This window comes from Lipotes vexillifer, unplaced genomic scaffold (genome assembly GCF_000442215.2).
Source record: "Lipotes vexillifer unplaced genomic scaffold, Lipotes_vexillifer_v1.1 scaffold131, whole genome shotgun sequence".
Lineage (NCBI taxonomy): Eukaryota > Metazoa > Chordata > Mammalia > Artiodactyla > Lipotidae > Lipotes > Lipotes vexillifer.
In genome coordinates this window covers 2,045,942-2,059,319 of record NW_006782866.1, presented here as the reverse complement: position 1 = coordinate 2,059,319, position 13,378 = coordinate 2,045,942, and the positions used below count along the sequence as shown (strand labels likewise).

Genomic DNA, 13,378 nt, shown 5'->3' with positions numbered 1-13,378 from the left:
CTCACCACACAATGATCTGGCCAAAATTTAGTAGATGATCGTTTGCTTTATAGGAAGAAAAGCTGCTGTTTGTTCTCTTAGCCATTAAATTTATCGTTATAACTGAACAAACTGGATTTATTTACCAGTTTTTTTGTGACTTACACTGCATTCACTATGATATGGTACCTTGTAACACTTCTTGGCAGCTAGTCAGCCAACTTCTCTGGTGATACCTTCCACCATGACATGCAACTCTTTATGCCTTCTTTGTTCAGATGGCTTGTGCAAACATTTTTCCTCAGGCTTCTAAAAATGTTAATATTTAAATGAGAAGCCCGCGCACCGCGGCATGTGGAATCTTCCCGGACCAGGGCTCAAACCCATGTCCCCTGCACTGGCAGGCGGATTCTTAACCACTGCGTCACCAGAGAAGCCCAACATACATGTTTTAATAGTTACTTTTAGTCCATTTTTATAAACCTGTAGAACTTAATTACAGCTATGCTACATTTATTTTGGATATTTTTCTTGTTCAGGGATTTTTTTTGAAGAAGAGTATTATGGATTTCCATGTTATTGTACAATTAATTTATAGAGTTGATTTCTTTGAAATAAATTCTTGCCTAGTTGTAACAACCCTCCTCTTTCCCAAATTAATTTCTACAAAATTGGTTCATGCCAAAGGTTTCTCTATTAAGTATTTTCTATTAAATGTGACTTTTTCTTTTAAGTAGTTTTATTTTAAAGGCAGTACCATTACCCAACAAAATCTCCTACCCTTCCCCAAATGTAAATTCTGTCTGTTCGGCTGCTGCGTAAGCCCTGCATTGTTTTTTGTTGGAAGTGTGAGCTGAAGGGGACAGACATTCCTACTCCTTAGCGGAAGCACTAAGCTGCAATCTGCTCTTGTTGTGTTATTAATGGCACAATGTTTTCATGTTGTAGATGGCTGAGTGCTAGCAAGGAAAGTTCAGGACCATGATGGCTCAGTTTCCCACAGCTATGAATGGTAAGTGGCTTCGTGCTTGTGGCAAGAGAAAGAGGTTATGAGATTTTTTTTCTTTGGTAGAGGTTATAAAATATCCATTTAGATATTTTTCCTTAAACTTATAAATGAAAAACTTAAAGTATTCTTGTTGAAAGTATGTAGATAGTTTATTTCAGAACACAGCATATATCTTCTATTAGAATATTATGCAGTAAATCCCACGGCTCAGTATAAGCATGTTCTGTAGTATCATCTGGAATGTGGTGCTTGCCTTTGAGCAGTTAAGTATAACCTAAACAAACATTGTGTTTAATGCATAAAACTGGAGGACAAAAAGCTTAGTGCCATAAGTGGGGGACTATTAAAGGTGTTTTTGATAGCATGAGATGATTGTAAACTGATTAAACCAGTAAATATTCGATTATTAATATGCATATAAAATTGGTTCATTTTCCCTTTTATAACGGATTATGTATGCCTATACCCAATTGTTTAATAGGAAACATATTAGAGGAAAATGTTTAGGTAATTTCAATAATAAAAAGTTTTTAAAGTTTTTTTTTCTGATTCTAGCTTTATTTCGCCGGTACACATTAATTACCCTTAATAGGTCTTCTTACTGAGTATGTTATTTATAATTGAGAAAATGCATTATTTATTTATTTATTTTTTGCGGTGCACGGGCCTCTCACTGTTGTGGCCTCTCCCGTTGCGGAGCACAGGCTCCGGACGCGCAGGCTCAGCAGCCATGGCTCACGGGCCCAGCTGCTCTGCGGCATGTGGGATCTTCCTGGACCGGGACACGAACCCGTGTCCCCTGCATTGGCAGGCAGACTCTCAACCACTGCGCCACCAGGGAAGCCCGAGAAAATGCATTATATTTTTTAAATCACTAAACAAATCAAAGATGCTGAGTTCTTAATTTTGAGGTAAATTTTATTAGCTAATTAAAAATATAAAGAAATAGAGGGTCCAGTCAATAATTCTTTAACACTTGAATTGAAAACCATAATAGTAAAGACCACTAGAAAGAAAAAAAGAGGAAAAAAATCACCAATAATTCCACCGCCTTCACAAAGGGATTGTGTTAATGTTACCATCTAGTATTTGATCAATTACATTAAAAAAAAAAAGTGTTCTCACTCATAGGGCCAGATCAGTACATTGTTTTTTTGTTGCTGTTTTTTAAAATTAATTAATTTATTTATTTTTGCCATTGCTGGGTCTTTGTTGCGGTGCGCAGGATTCTCATTGTGGTGGCTTTTCTTGTTGTGGAGTACAGGCTCTAGGCGAGCAGGCTTCAGTAGTTGTGGCATGTGGGCTCAGTAGTTGTAGCTCGTGGGCTCTAGAACACAGGCTCAGTAGTGTGGCGCACGAGCTTAGTTGCTCTGCGGCACGTGGGATCTTCCCGGACCAGGGCTCGAACCCGTGTCCCCTGCATTGGCAGGCGGATTCGGTTTTTTATTTATTTATTTATTTATTTATTTATTTTTTTTTTAACATCTTTATTGGGGTATAATTGCTTTACAATGGTGTGTTAGTTTCTGCTTTATAACAGAGTGAGTCAGTTATACATATATATATGTTCCCATATCTCTTCCCTCTTTGTCTCCCTCCCTCCCACCCTACCCTCCCTATCCCACCCCTCCAGGCGGTCACAAAGCACTGAGCTGATATCCCTGTGCTATGCTGCTGCTTCACACTAGCTATCTACCTTACGTTTGGTAGTGTATATATGGCCATGTCTCTCGCTTTGTCACAGCTTACCCTTCCCCCTCCCCATATCCTCAAGTCCATTCTCTAGTAGGTCTGTGTCTTTATTCCTGTCTTACCCCTAGGTTCTTCATGACTTTTTTTTTCTTAAATTCCATATATATGTGTTAGCATACGGTATTTGTCTTTCTCTTTCTGACTTACTTCACTCTGTATGACAGACTCTAGATCTATCCACCTCATTACAAATAGCTCAATTTCGTTTCTTTTTATGGCTGAGTAATATTCCATTGTATATATGTGCCACATCTTCTTTATCCATTCATCCGACGACGGGCACTTAGGTTGTTTCCATCTCCGGGCTATTGTAAATAGAGCTGCAATGAACATTTTGGTACATGACTCTTTCTGAATTCTGGTTTCCTCAGGGTATATACCTAGTAGTGGGATTGCTGGGTCATATGGTAGTTCTATTTGTAGTTTTTTAAGGAACCTCCATACTGTTCTCCATAGTGGCTGAACCAATTCACATTCCCACCAGCAGTGCAAGAGTGTTCCCTTTTCTCCACACCCTCTCCAGCATTTATTGTTTCTAGATTTTTTGCTGATGACCATTCTGACTGGTGTGAGATGATATCTCATTGTAGTTTTGATTTGCATTTCTCTAATGATTAATGATGTTGAGCATTCTTTCATGTGTTTGTTGGCAGTCTGTATATCTTCTTTGGAGAAATGTCTATTTAGGTCTTCTGCCCATTTTTGGATTGGGTTGTTTATTTTTTTGTTATTGAGCTGCATGAGCTGCCTGTAAATTTTAGAGATTAATCCTTTGTCAGTTGATTCATTTGCAAATATTTTCTCCCATTCTGAGGGCTGTCTTTTGGTCTTGTTTATGGTTTCCTTTGCTGTGCAAAAGCTTTGAAGTTTCATTAGGTCCCATTTGTTTATTTTTGTTTTTATCTCCATTACTCTAGGAGATGGGTCAAGAAGGATCTTGCTGTGATTTATGTCATAGAGTGTTCTGCCTATGTTTTCCTCTAAGAGTTTGATAGTTTCTGGCCTTACATTTAGGTCTTTAATCCATTTTGAGCTTATTTTTGTGTATGGTGTTAGGGAGTGATCTAATCTCATACTTTTACATGTACCTGTCCAGTTTTCCCAGCACCACTTATTGAAGAGGCTGTCCTTTCTCCACTGTACATTCCTGCCTCCTTTATCAAAGATAAGGTGACCATATGTGCGTGGGTTTATCTCTGGGCTTTCTATCCTGTTCCATTGATCTTTCTTTCTGTTTTTGTGCCAGTACCATACTGTCTTGATTAAGTCTGAAGTCAGGGAGCCTGATTCCTCCAGCTCCGTTTTTTCATTCTCAAGATTGCTTTGGCTATTCAGGGTCTTTTGTGTTTCCATACAAATTGTGAAATTTTTTGTTCTATTTCTGTAAAAAAATGCCATTGGAAATTTGATATGGATTGCATTGAATCTGTAGTTTGCTTTGGGCAGTATAGTCATTTTGACAATATTGATTCTTACTGGATTATAAGACATGCTTATAAAACATGGTATATCTCTCCATCTGTTTGTATCATCTTTAATTTCTTTCATCAGTGTCTTATAGTTTTCTGCATACAGGTCTTTTGTCTCCCTAGGTAGGTTTATTCCTAGGTATTTTATTCTTTTTTGTTGCAGTGGTAAATGGGAGTGTTTCCTTAATTTCTCTTTCAGATTTTTCATTATTAGTATGTAGGAATGCAGGAGATTTCTGTGCATTAATTTTGTATCCTGCTACTTTACCAAATTCATTGATTAGCTCTAGTAGTTTTCTGGTAGCATCTTTAGGATTCTCTATGTATAGTATCATGTCCTCTGTAAACAGTGACAGTTTTACTTCTTCTTTTCCAATTTGTTTTCCTTTTATTTCTTTTTCTTCTCTGATTGCTGTGGCTAGGACTTCCAAAACTGTGTTGAATAATAGTGGCAAGAGTGGACTTCCTTGGCTTGTTCCTGATCTTAGAGGAAATGCTTTCAGTTTTTCACCGTTGAGAATGATGTTTGCTGTGGGTTTGTCATATACGGCCTTTATTATGTTGAGGTAGGTTCCCTCTATACCTACTTTCTGGAGAGTTTTTATCATAAATGGGTGTTGAATTTTGTCAAAACCTTTTTCTGCATCTATTGAGGTGATCATATGGTTTTCTTCTTCAGTTTGTTAATATGGTGTATCATGTTGATTGATTTGTGTATATTGAAGAATCCTTGCATCCCTGGGATAAATCCCACTTGATCGTGGTGTGTGATCTTTTTAATGTATTGTTGGATTCTGTTTGCTAGTATTTTGTTGAGGATTTTTGCATCTATATTCATGAGTGATATTGGTCTGTAATTTTCTTTTTTTGTAGTATCTTTATCTGGTTTTGTTATCAGGGTGATGGTGGCCTCATATAATGAGTTTGGGAGTGTTCCTTCCTCTGCAATTTTTGGAAGAGTTTGAGAAGGATGGGTGTTAGCTCTTCTCTAAATGTTTGATAGAATTCACCTGTGAAGCCATCTGGTCCTGGACTTTTGTTTGTTGGAAGATTTTCAGTCACAGTTTCAATTTCATTGCTTGTGATTGGTCTGTTCTTATTTTCTGTTTCTTCCTGGTTCAGTCTTGGAAGGATAGACCTTTTCTAAGAATTTGTCTGTTTCTTCCAGGTTGTCCATTTTATTGGCATAGAGTTGCTTGTAGTAGTCTCTTAGGATGCTTTGTATTTCTGTGGTGTCTGTTGTAACTTCTCCTTTTTTATTTCTAATTTTATTGATTTGAGTCCTCTCCCTCTTTTTCTTGATGAGTCTGGCTAATGGTTTATCAATTTTATCTTCTCAAAGAACCAGCTTTTAGTTTTATTGATCTTTGCTACTTTCTTTGTTTCTATTTCATTTATTTCTGCTCTGATCTTTATGATTTCTTTTCTTCTACTAACTTTGGGTTTTGTTTCTTCTTCTCTCTCTAGTTCGTTTAGGTGTAAGTTTAGATTGTTTATTTGAGATTGTTTCTTGAGGTAGGCTTGTATTGCTTTAAACTTCCCTCTTAGAACTACTTTTGCTGCATCTCATAGGTTTTGGATGGCCGTGTTTTCGTTGTAATTTGTCTCTAGGTATTTTTTGATTTCCTCTTTGATTTCTTCAGTGATCTCTTGGTTATTTAGTAATGTATTGTTTAGCCTCCATGTGTTTATGTTTTTTACGTTTTTTCTCCTGTAATTGATTTCTAATCTCATAGCATTGTGGTCAGAAAAGATGCTTGATATGATTTCAGTTTTCTTAAATTTACTGAGGCTTGATTTGTGACCCAAGATGTGATCTGTCCTGGAGAATGTTCCATGCGCACTTGAGAAGAGAGTGTCATCTGCTGTTTTTGGATGGAATGTCCTGTAAATATCAATTAAATCTACCTGGTCTATTGTGTCATTTAAAGCTTGTGTTCCCTTATTAATTTTCTGTTTGGATGATCTGTCCATTGGTGTAAGTGAGGTGTTGAAGTCTCCCACTATTGCTGTGTTAACTGTTGATTTCCTCTTTTTTTTTTTTTTTTTATTTTTTTTCTTGCGTTATGCGGGCCTCTCACTGTTGTGGCCTCTCCCATTTGCGGAGCACAGGCTCCGGACGCGCAGGCTCAGCGGCCATGGCTCACGGGCCCAGCCGCTCCGCGGCATGTGGGATCTTCCCGGACCGGGGCACGAACCCGTGGCAGGCAGACTCTCAAGCACTGCGCCACCAGGGAAGCCCTGATTTCCTCTTTTATAGCTGTTAGCAGTTGCCTTATGTATTGAGGTGCTCCTATGTTGGGTGCATATATATTTACAATTGTTATATCTTCTTCTTGGATTGATCCCTTCATCATTATGTAGTGTCCTTCCTTGTCTCTTGTAACATTCTTTTTTTTAAAGTCTATTTTATCTGATATGAGGATTGCTACTCTAGCTTTCTTTTGATTTCCATTTCCATGGAATATCTTTTTCCATCCCCTCACTTTCAGTCTGTATGTGTCCCTAGGTCTGAAGTGGGTCTCTTGTAGACATCATGTATATGGGTCTTGTTTTTGTATCCATTCAGCAAGCCTTTGTCTTTTGGTTGGAGCATTTAGTCCATTCATGTTTAAGCTAATTATCGATATGTTACCTGTTACCATTTTCTTAATTGTTATGAATTTGTTTTTGTAGGTCCTTTTCTTCTCTTGTGTTTGCCACTTAGAGCAGTTCCTTTATCATTTGTTGTAGAGCTGGTTTGGTGGTGTTGAATTCTCTTAGCTTTTGCTTGTCTGTAAAGCTTTTGATTTCTCTGTTGAATCTGAATGAGATCCTTGCCGCGTAGAGTAATTTTGGTTGTAGTTTCTTCCCTTTCATCACTTTAAATATATTATGTCACTCCCTTCTGGCTTGTAGAGTTTCTGCTGAGAAATCAGCTGTTAACCTTATGGAAGTTTCCTTGTATGTTGTTGTTTTTCCCTTGTTGCTTTCAATAATTTTTTTTTGTCTTTAATTTTTGTCAGTTTGATTACTCTGTCTCTCAGCATGTTTCTCCATGGGTTTATCCTGCCTGTGACTCTCTGCACTTCCTCGACTTGGGTGGCTATTTCCTTTCCCATGTTAGGGAAGTTTTTGACTCTAATCTCTTCAAATATTTTCTTGGGTCCTTTCTCTCTCTCTTCTCCTTCTGGGACCCCTATAATGCAAATGTTGTTGCATGTAATGTTGTGCCAGAGGTCTCTTAGGATGTCTTCATTTCTTTTCATTCTTTTTTCTTTATTCTGTTCTGTGGCAGTGAATTCCACCATTCTGTCTTCCAGGTCACTTATCCGTTCTTCTGCCTCAGTTTTGCTGCTATTGATTCCTTCTAGTGTATTTTTCATTTCAGTTATTGTATTGTTCATCTCTGTTTCTTTGTTCTTTAATTCTTCTAGGTCTTTGTTAAACATTTCTTGCATCTTCTTGATCTTTGCCTCCATTCTTTTTCCGAGGTCCTGGATCATCTTCACTATCATTCTGAAATCTTTTTCTGGAAGGTTGCCTATCTCCATTTATTTGTTTTTCTGGGGTTTTGTCTTGTTCCTTCATCTGGTACAAAGTCCTCTGCCTTTTTGTCTTGTCTACCTTTCTGTGAATGTGGTTTTCCTTCCACAGGCTGCAGAATTGTCAGTTTTTTTAAACTTCTGAAGAATTGACAGTTAATACAGACTGTAGTACTTAGGAGGTACTTATCCTCCTACTTAGTTTATAAAATAGCTGAAGATTGAAGATAATCTTGTACATATCTAATTTAAGTCCAATTCAGGGTTTATGATCTTATTGAAATAAGCATCCATGTATAGCACGGAACCTTCAAAAGCAGTGTTTGCTCCTTTAGTAAATTCTCAGTTATTGATTGGGTTAAAATTTTTTCATGCCCAGTACCATTGGAACTTGTCTCTAAGTGCCCTCCCTACACCAGGCTGTTTGTCTAAATACTTCTGACATAGTCTTCGAATTTTGCCATGTCTACTTTATCATCCTGAGACTAACCACAGACATTTTAGACTTTTTTGGTTCTTAGAGCTGTGTTGTCTAATATAGTAGCCATTAGCTACATGTGACTATTTAAATTTATATTTAAATTAATAAAAATTAAATTTAAATTAATAAAAGTTAAGTAAAGTAAAAAATTCAGTTGCTCAGTCACACAGCCACATTTCAAGTGCTCAAAGCCATGTATGGCTAGTGACTACTGTATTGGACAATGCACATACATCTCAGAAAGCTCTGTTGAACAGATATTCTTAGTCTGTTTGCTTCGCCTCCCATCTCCTTAACAAAACTAAAAAAGATCATTGCATTGTATTTTTAACCACTTGTGATTTTTACTTCCGATGTCTTCTGCACCAGCAGAATCATCCTTGCCAAAGCCTTCCTTAATCATGGTAGGTTTGCTTTCTGCTTTTCAAAAATTTAATGAAATTCTAAATACACAGGGCATGATATATGAGCCATAAGGTGATAGGCAAGAGGCCTCTTCAGATACATGTTGCTACCATTTGATATTGTAGTGTAATGTGGGTTGTTTCAGCCTCAAAATTGTGGAGGTACTAAAGACTGGTTATGTGAGTACGAAGTGCTGAAGCCCATGACAGTGGCTCTGTCTAAAATGTGGAAGAGAGAAGGGAGAAGGAGAGAAAAGCAACAGCTAGTGGCTTTAGGAGGAAAAAAATACCATTTTAAATTTTAGAGCTTTATTACCTTTTTAGAATATTAGAGCTTGTTACTGTTTTCAACTGTGTAATTAAGAAATTTTTGTTAAGCATTGGACCTGTAGAATCAGCTGTAGTGCTGTACTGCACGTATAACAACCCAAGCATTTATTACTCAGGTCCCTACAGTTGAGACTTTAGTTCTATCTAGACCTGTATTCCAGTTGTGTTTTAGAGATTTAAGTTAGTACTGGGTCAATATATATCATTTGACTCTTACTTTGAATTGGAGAAATGTACCAATGAAGACTATTTCTGATATCATTTAATTTTTATAGCATACAAGTGGGATATAACCTTTCTGAATCATGTATGTTCAGAACTATGCGTTAGAATACTGCTGTGCCACTACCCAGCTATGCACCTTAATCATGTGGAACTTATTTGTGTGTGTGTATGAACATATGCATATGTATGTATATCTATATATGTAAAACAGGGATGACACTACTTATTGCATGGGATCTAGCATACTGTGGATGTTCTGTAAACGTGTATTTTTCCTGCTACATAGACAATAAGAACATATTTGACAGAGCCAGTAGATGAGACTAAGCAACAGAAATCTTTATGATAATACCACATTCTCAATTTAGTGATGAATTGGGGGGCAGTGGATAGAATTGTAATAGATTTCTAAAGTGATCATCAGACAATGTAAAAGATTTTAGATTTTTAAGGAAATATTGAAAACATCAACTCCAAAACTTAGGTTTTCTTGCCTTTCTATAAGACTTATGAGTAAATGTACATTAACCTTAGGATATATTTTACTTGAAGTTCAAAATAATAGACTGTTGGCTCTTTAAAAGGTTCTGTTAGTATATATTCTAAATAAGAAAGCTAGAATTGGATCAACTATTTTAAAATTGGCTTTGAATTACATATATTTCATAGTTTTCTTATTTCTTTGTGACTTTTCCTTTCTGTAAAATTCTAGTGCGTTAATAACTTATGTTTTAATATGGTCATCTTTGGGGAAGTGTTCAGATTTGAAGATTATTTGAATACTACTTAAAAATTATTCTCATATGACTTAGAACATTTTTATTCTGTTAGTAACATTAATCATGATAATATTTAATCATGATTGTTGTGTGTGACTCTCTTGGCTGGTGGTGTCCCTTAAATATTAGAAAGTCTCTGAGCTCATTTAAGGGGTTTGTTTTATTTTTGTACCACTTGTCCTTACACACATTGGTGCCCTATAAATGTTTGTTGAATGAATGTACAATATATGAAGGTGTCAAGGTTGCTGGTTGGAGTCGTGAAGAACTAAGCAGTAAGCATTATCAGATAGGGTGAGTTGGCCACTGCAAAAACAGGTACCCAAAGAAAGGTGAGGAGATAGTAGTATATAAGAAAGTGTTATAATGTGATAAGGATTGACACAGATTCCCTTCTGCTGAAACAGACTTCTCTGTAGTCTTAGGATAGCAGTCTGTCACTGCCTGGGGATGATGTATGTTAGAGCAGCTCAAGCTTCCCCAGCCAGACTGTTCAGACTTAAAATAGTCGTAAAGTTTCTGACTAAAAGGCCTCACTTTCAGTATTTTCTGGCAAGAGTACCTTTATCACAAGAAGAGCCTGAGAAAGATTTTAATGCTCTGCCTTCTCCTTAATTATGTTGTTCCCTGGGATTGGGTTGAGTAAGGAAACTGATTTATTTAGCACTCTCCATGTGACAGGCATGTGTTAGATGCTTTATATTTTTGTTTTAAGTTGGGTTTATTGAGATATAATTCACCCCTTTTTAATACAGTTTGATGAGTTTTGACAAATGTATATAGCCATGTAGATTGGGATATGGAACATTTCCATCACCGAAAATTTTCCTTTGTCCCTTCACCTTACCCTTAGCCACTGGCAACCACTGATCAGATTTCTGTCTCTATAGTTTTGTCTTTCCAGAATATTACATAAATGAAATACACAATAGGTAGCCTTTTGTATCTTTGTGGCTTCTTTCACTTAACAGAATACTTTTGTGATTCATCCATGGCGTTGCATATATCTCTTTCTTGCCAAGTAGTATTCCATTGTATAAATGTGTACCACAATTTGTTTACCCATTCATCTGCAAAAGGCATTTGGGTTACTTCCAGGTTTTGGAACTTTAGACATAATGTCTAAACCTGCTATAACCATCAGATGACAGATTTTTATCTGGAAATAGGTCTTTATTTCTCTTGAGTAAATCCCCAAGGGTTATTGTTGGGGTGTTATTATGGTAAATGTATGTTTAACTTCATAAGAAGTTGCCAGACTTTTCCAAATTATCTCTTTGCCTTCCCACCAGCAATGTGTGAGAGTTTTGGTTGCCCAGCATCTTTGCCAGCATTTTTTTTCTTTTTTTCTTTTTTTTTTTTTTTTTTGCTGTACACGGGCCTCTCAGTATTGTGGCCTCTCCCGTTGTGGAGCACAGGCTCCAGACGCGCAGGCTCAGCGGCCATGGCTCACGGGCCCAGCCGCTCCGCGGCATGTGGGATCTTCCCGGACCGGGGCACGACCCCGTGTCCCCTGCATCAGCAGGCGGACTCTCAACCACTGCGCCACCAGGGAAGCCCGCATTTTTTTTTTTTTTAATTCCAGACATTCTAATAGGCATGTAGTGATATCTTATCGTGGTTTTTGTATTTACTTCCCTGATGATCAGTGTCATTGAATATCTTGTCATATGCTTATTTGCCATCTGTGTATCATTTGATGTGTCTATTCAGATTTTTTGCCCATTTTTGAAAGCAGGGATTGTCTTCTTATTGAGTCGAATCTGTAGTTCTTTAGATATGCTGCATATATGTCCTTTATCACATATGTTTTACAGATATTTCCTCCTAGTCTGTAGCTTGTCTTTTCATTTTCTTAACATTGTCTTTATGAGAGCAGAGGTTTTAGATTTCGATGAAGTTCAATTTATCGAAAAATTTTTAATGGTTTGTGCCAGTTGTGTCCTAAAAAGTCTTGCCTTAACCAAAGTCACAGAGATTTTCTTTGCTTTCTTCAGGAAGTTTCATAATTTAGCCCTTACATGTACATTAGATATGACCCATTTAGAGTTAATTTTTGTATATGGTACAAGTTTGAGATTCTTTTTTTTTAATATGGATGTCCAGTTCTTTAAGCACAATTTTTTGAAAAGACTATTCCTTCCCCAGTGAATTATCTTGATATTTTTGTTGAAATCAGGTGACAACATATCTGTAGGTCTGTTTCTTTTTAATTATCATCAAGGTGCAGATTAAGACCCTTAATTAAGCCTGCATGGATTCTAATCCCGCCTTTAACATTTGCCAACTTTGTTACCTTGGACAAATTATTTAATCTCGCCATGCCTCTGTTTTCTCCTCTGAGAAACAGTGATAGTAATAATAGTTACCTCATAGAATTCTTGTGAGACTTAATAGAAACAGTACATGTAAAACTCTTAAGAAAAGTACCTGACACATGGTAAGTTTTGTTAAATGTTAGCTATTGTTATTTTGTCAGTCTAATAGATAAAAAATGATATTTCGTGTTTTTTAGTGTGGATATGTTACATATTACGTGTAGTATTTACAACAACCCTGAGGAGTTAGGTAATACTCTTGTTTATAGAGGTGGCAATCAAGGTACAGAGAATGTGAGCATCTTATCTATGTACATTGGGAGACAGTGTAGTGTAGAGAATTCAGGCTACCTAGGTTCTAATCTCAGTTCTGCCACTTGTTAGTTGTGTGACCTTGAGCAAGTACTTTACCACAATGAGTTTTGGTTTCCTCATCTGTAAAATGCGGGTAATAGTGTAGTACCTTATGTATAAGGTAGTGGTGGCAGTCAGTGAGTTACTGTATTTGAAGTCCCTGACCGATAGGGCTCAATAAAGGTGAGTTGCTTCCATCTTTGTAATCCTTTTTGTTGTGGTCATTATTTTTTTATCATCAGCATCATTTTTCCAAAGTCATACAGTATTAAATCAGTTCTGTAGCCACACTACTTGCCTTCCTAGTCACAGGAATCATGATTGGTTAATTCATTTATTTCATGATAAACTAATAAAGTAGGGTTTTCTTTACCATGTGTATGGTATTTATTTTAAAAGTGTGTAGGTTTAGCTATTTTAGGTCTTTAGTTCTTCAGTACATCTGTTCTTTCCTTCCTCCCTCCCTCCCTTCCTCCCCCCCACCCCACCAATCCCACCCCCAATGCAAGGCTTATGGGATCTTAGTTCCCGGGCCAGGGACTAAACCAGGGCCACCGCAGTGAAAGCACCAAGTCCTAACCACTGGACTGTGAGGAAATTCCCTGTTTCTTTATTTTTAACTCTAATCTTAAATCTTGTCTTTAAGAGAGGATGTTTATATATATTTTTTAAAAATCCAGTCATTTAAGGCTTAGAAATATTAAATCCATCTAGTGTTTAAAATTATAGTGGGCACCTATATTTCAGTGATATG

The 13,378-nt window shown here is 36.9% G+C and overlaps 1 protein-coding gene across 1 annotated transcript in view; it reads left to right on the top strand.

The window, feature by feature from the left end:
* Nucleotides 1-925: 925 nt before the first annotated feature.
* ITSN2 (intersectin 2) overlaps nt 926-13,378 on the top strand; it is a 139,413-nt gene continuing 126,960 nt past the window's right edge. The window contains 1 exon segment of the mRNA XM_007455500.1: nt 926-991. Within this exon segment, the coding sequence (XP_007455562.1) occupies nt 961-991 (31 nt within the window). The 5' untranslated portion in view covers nt 926-960.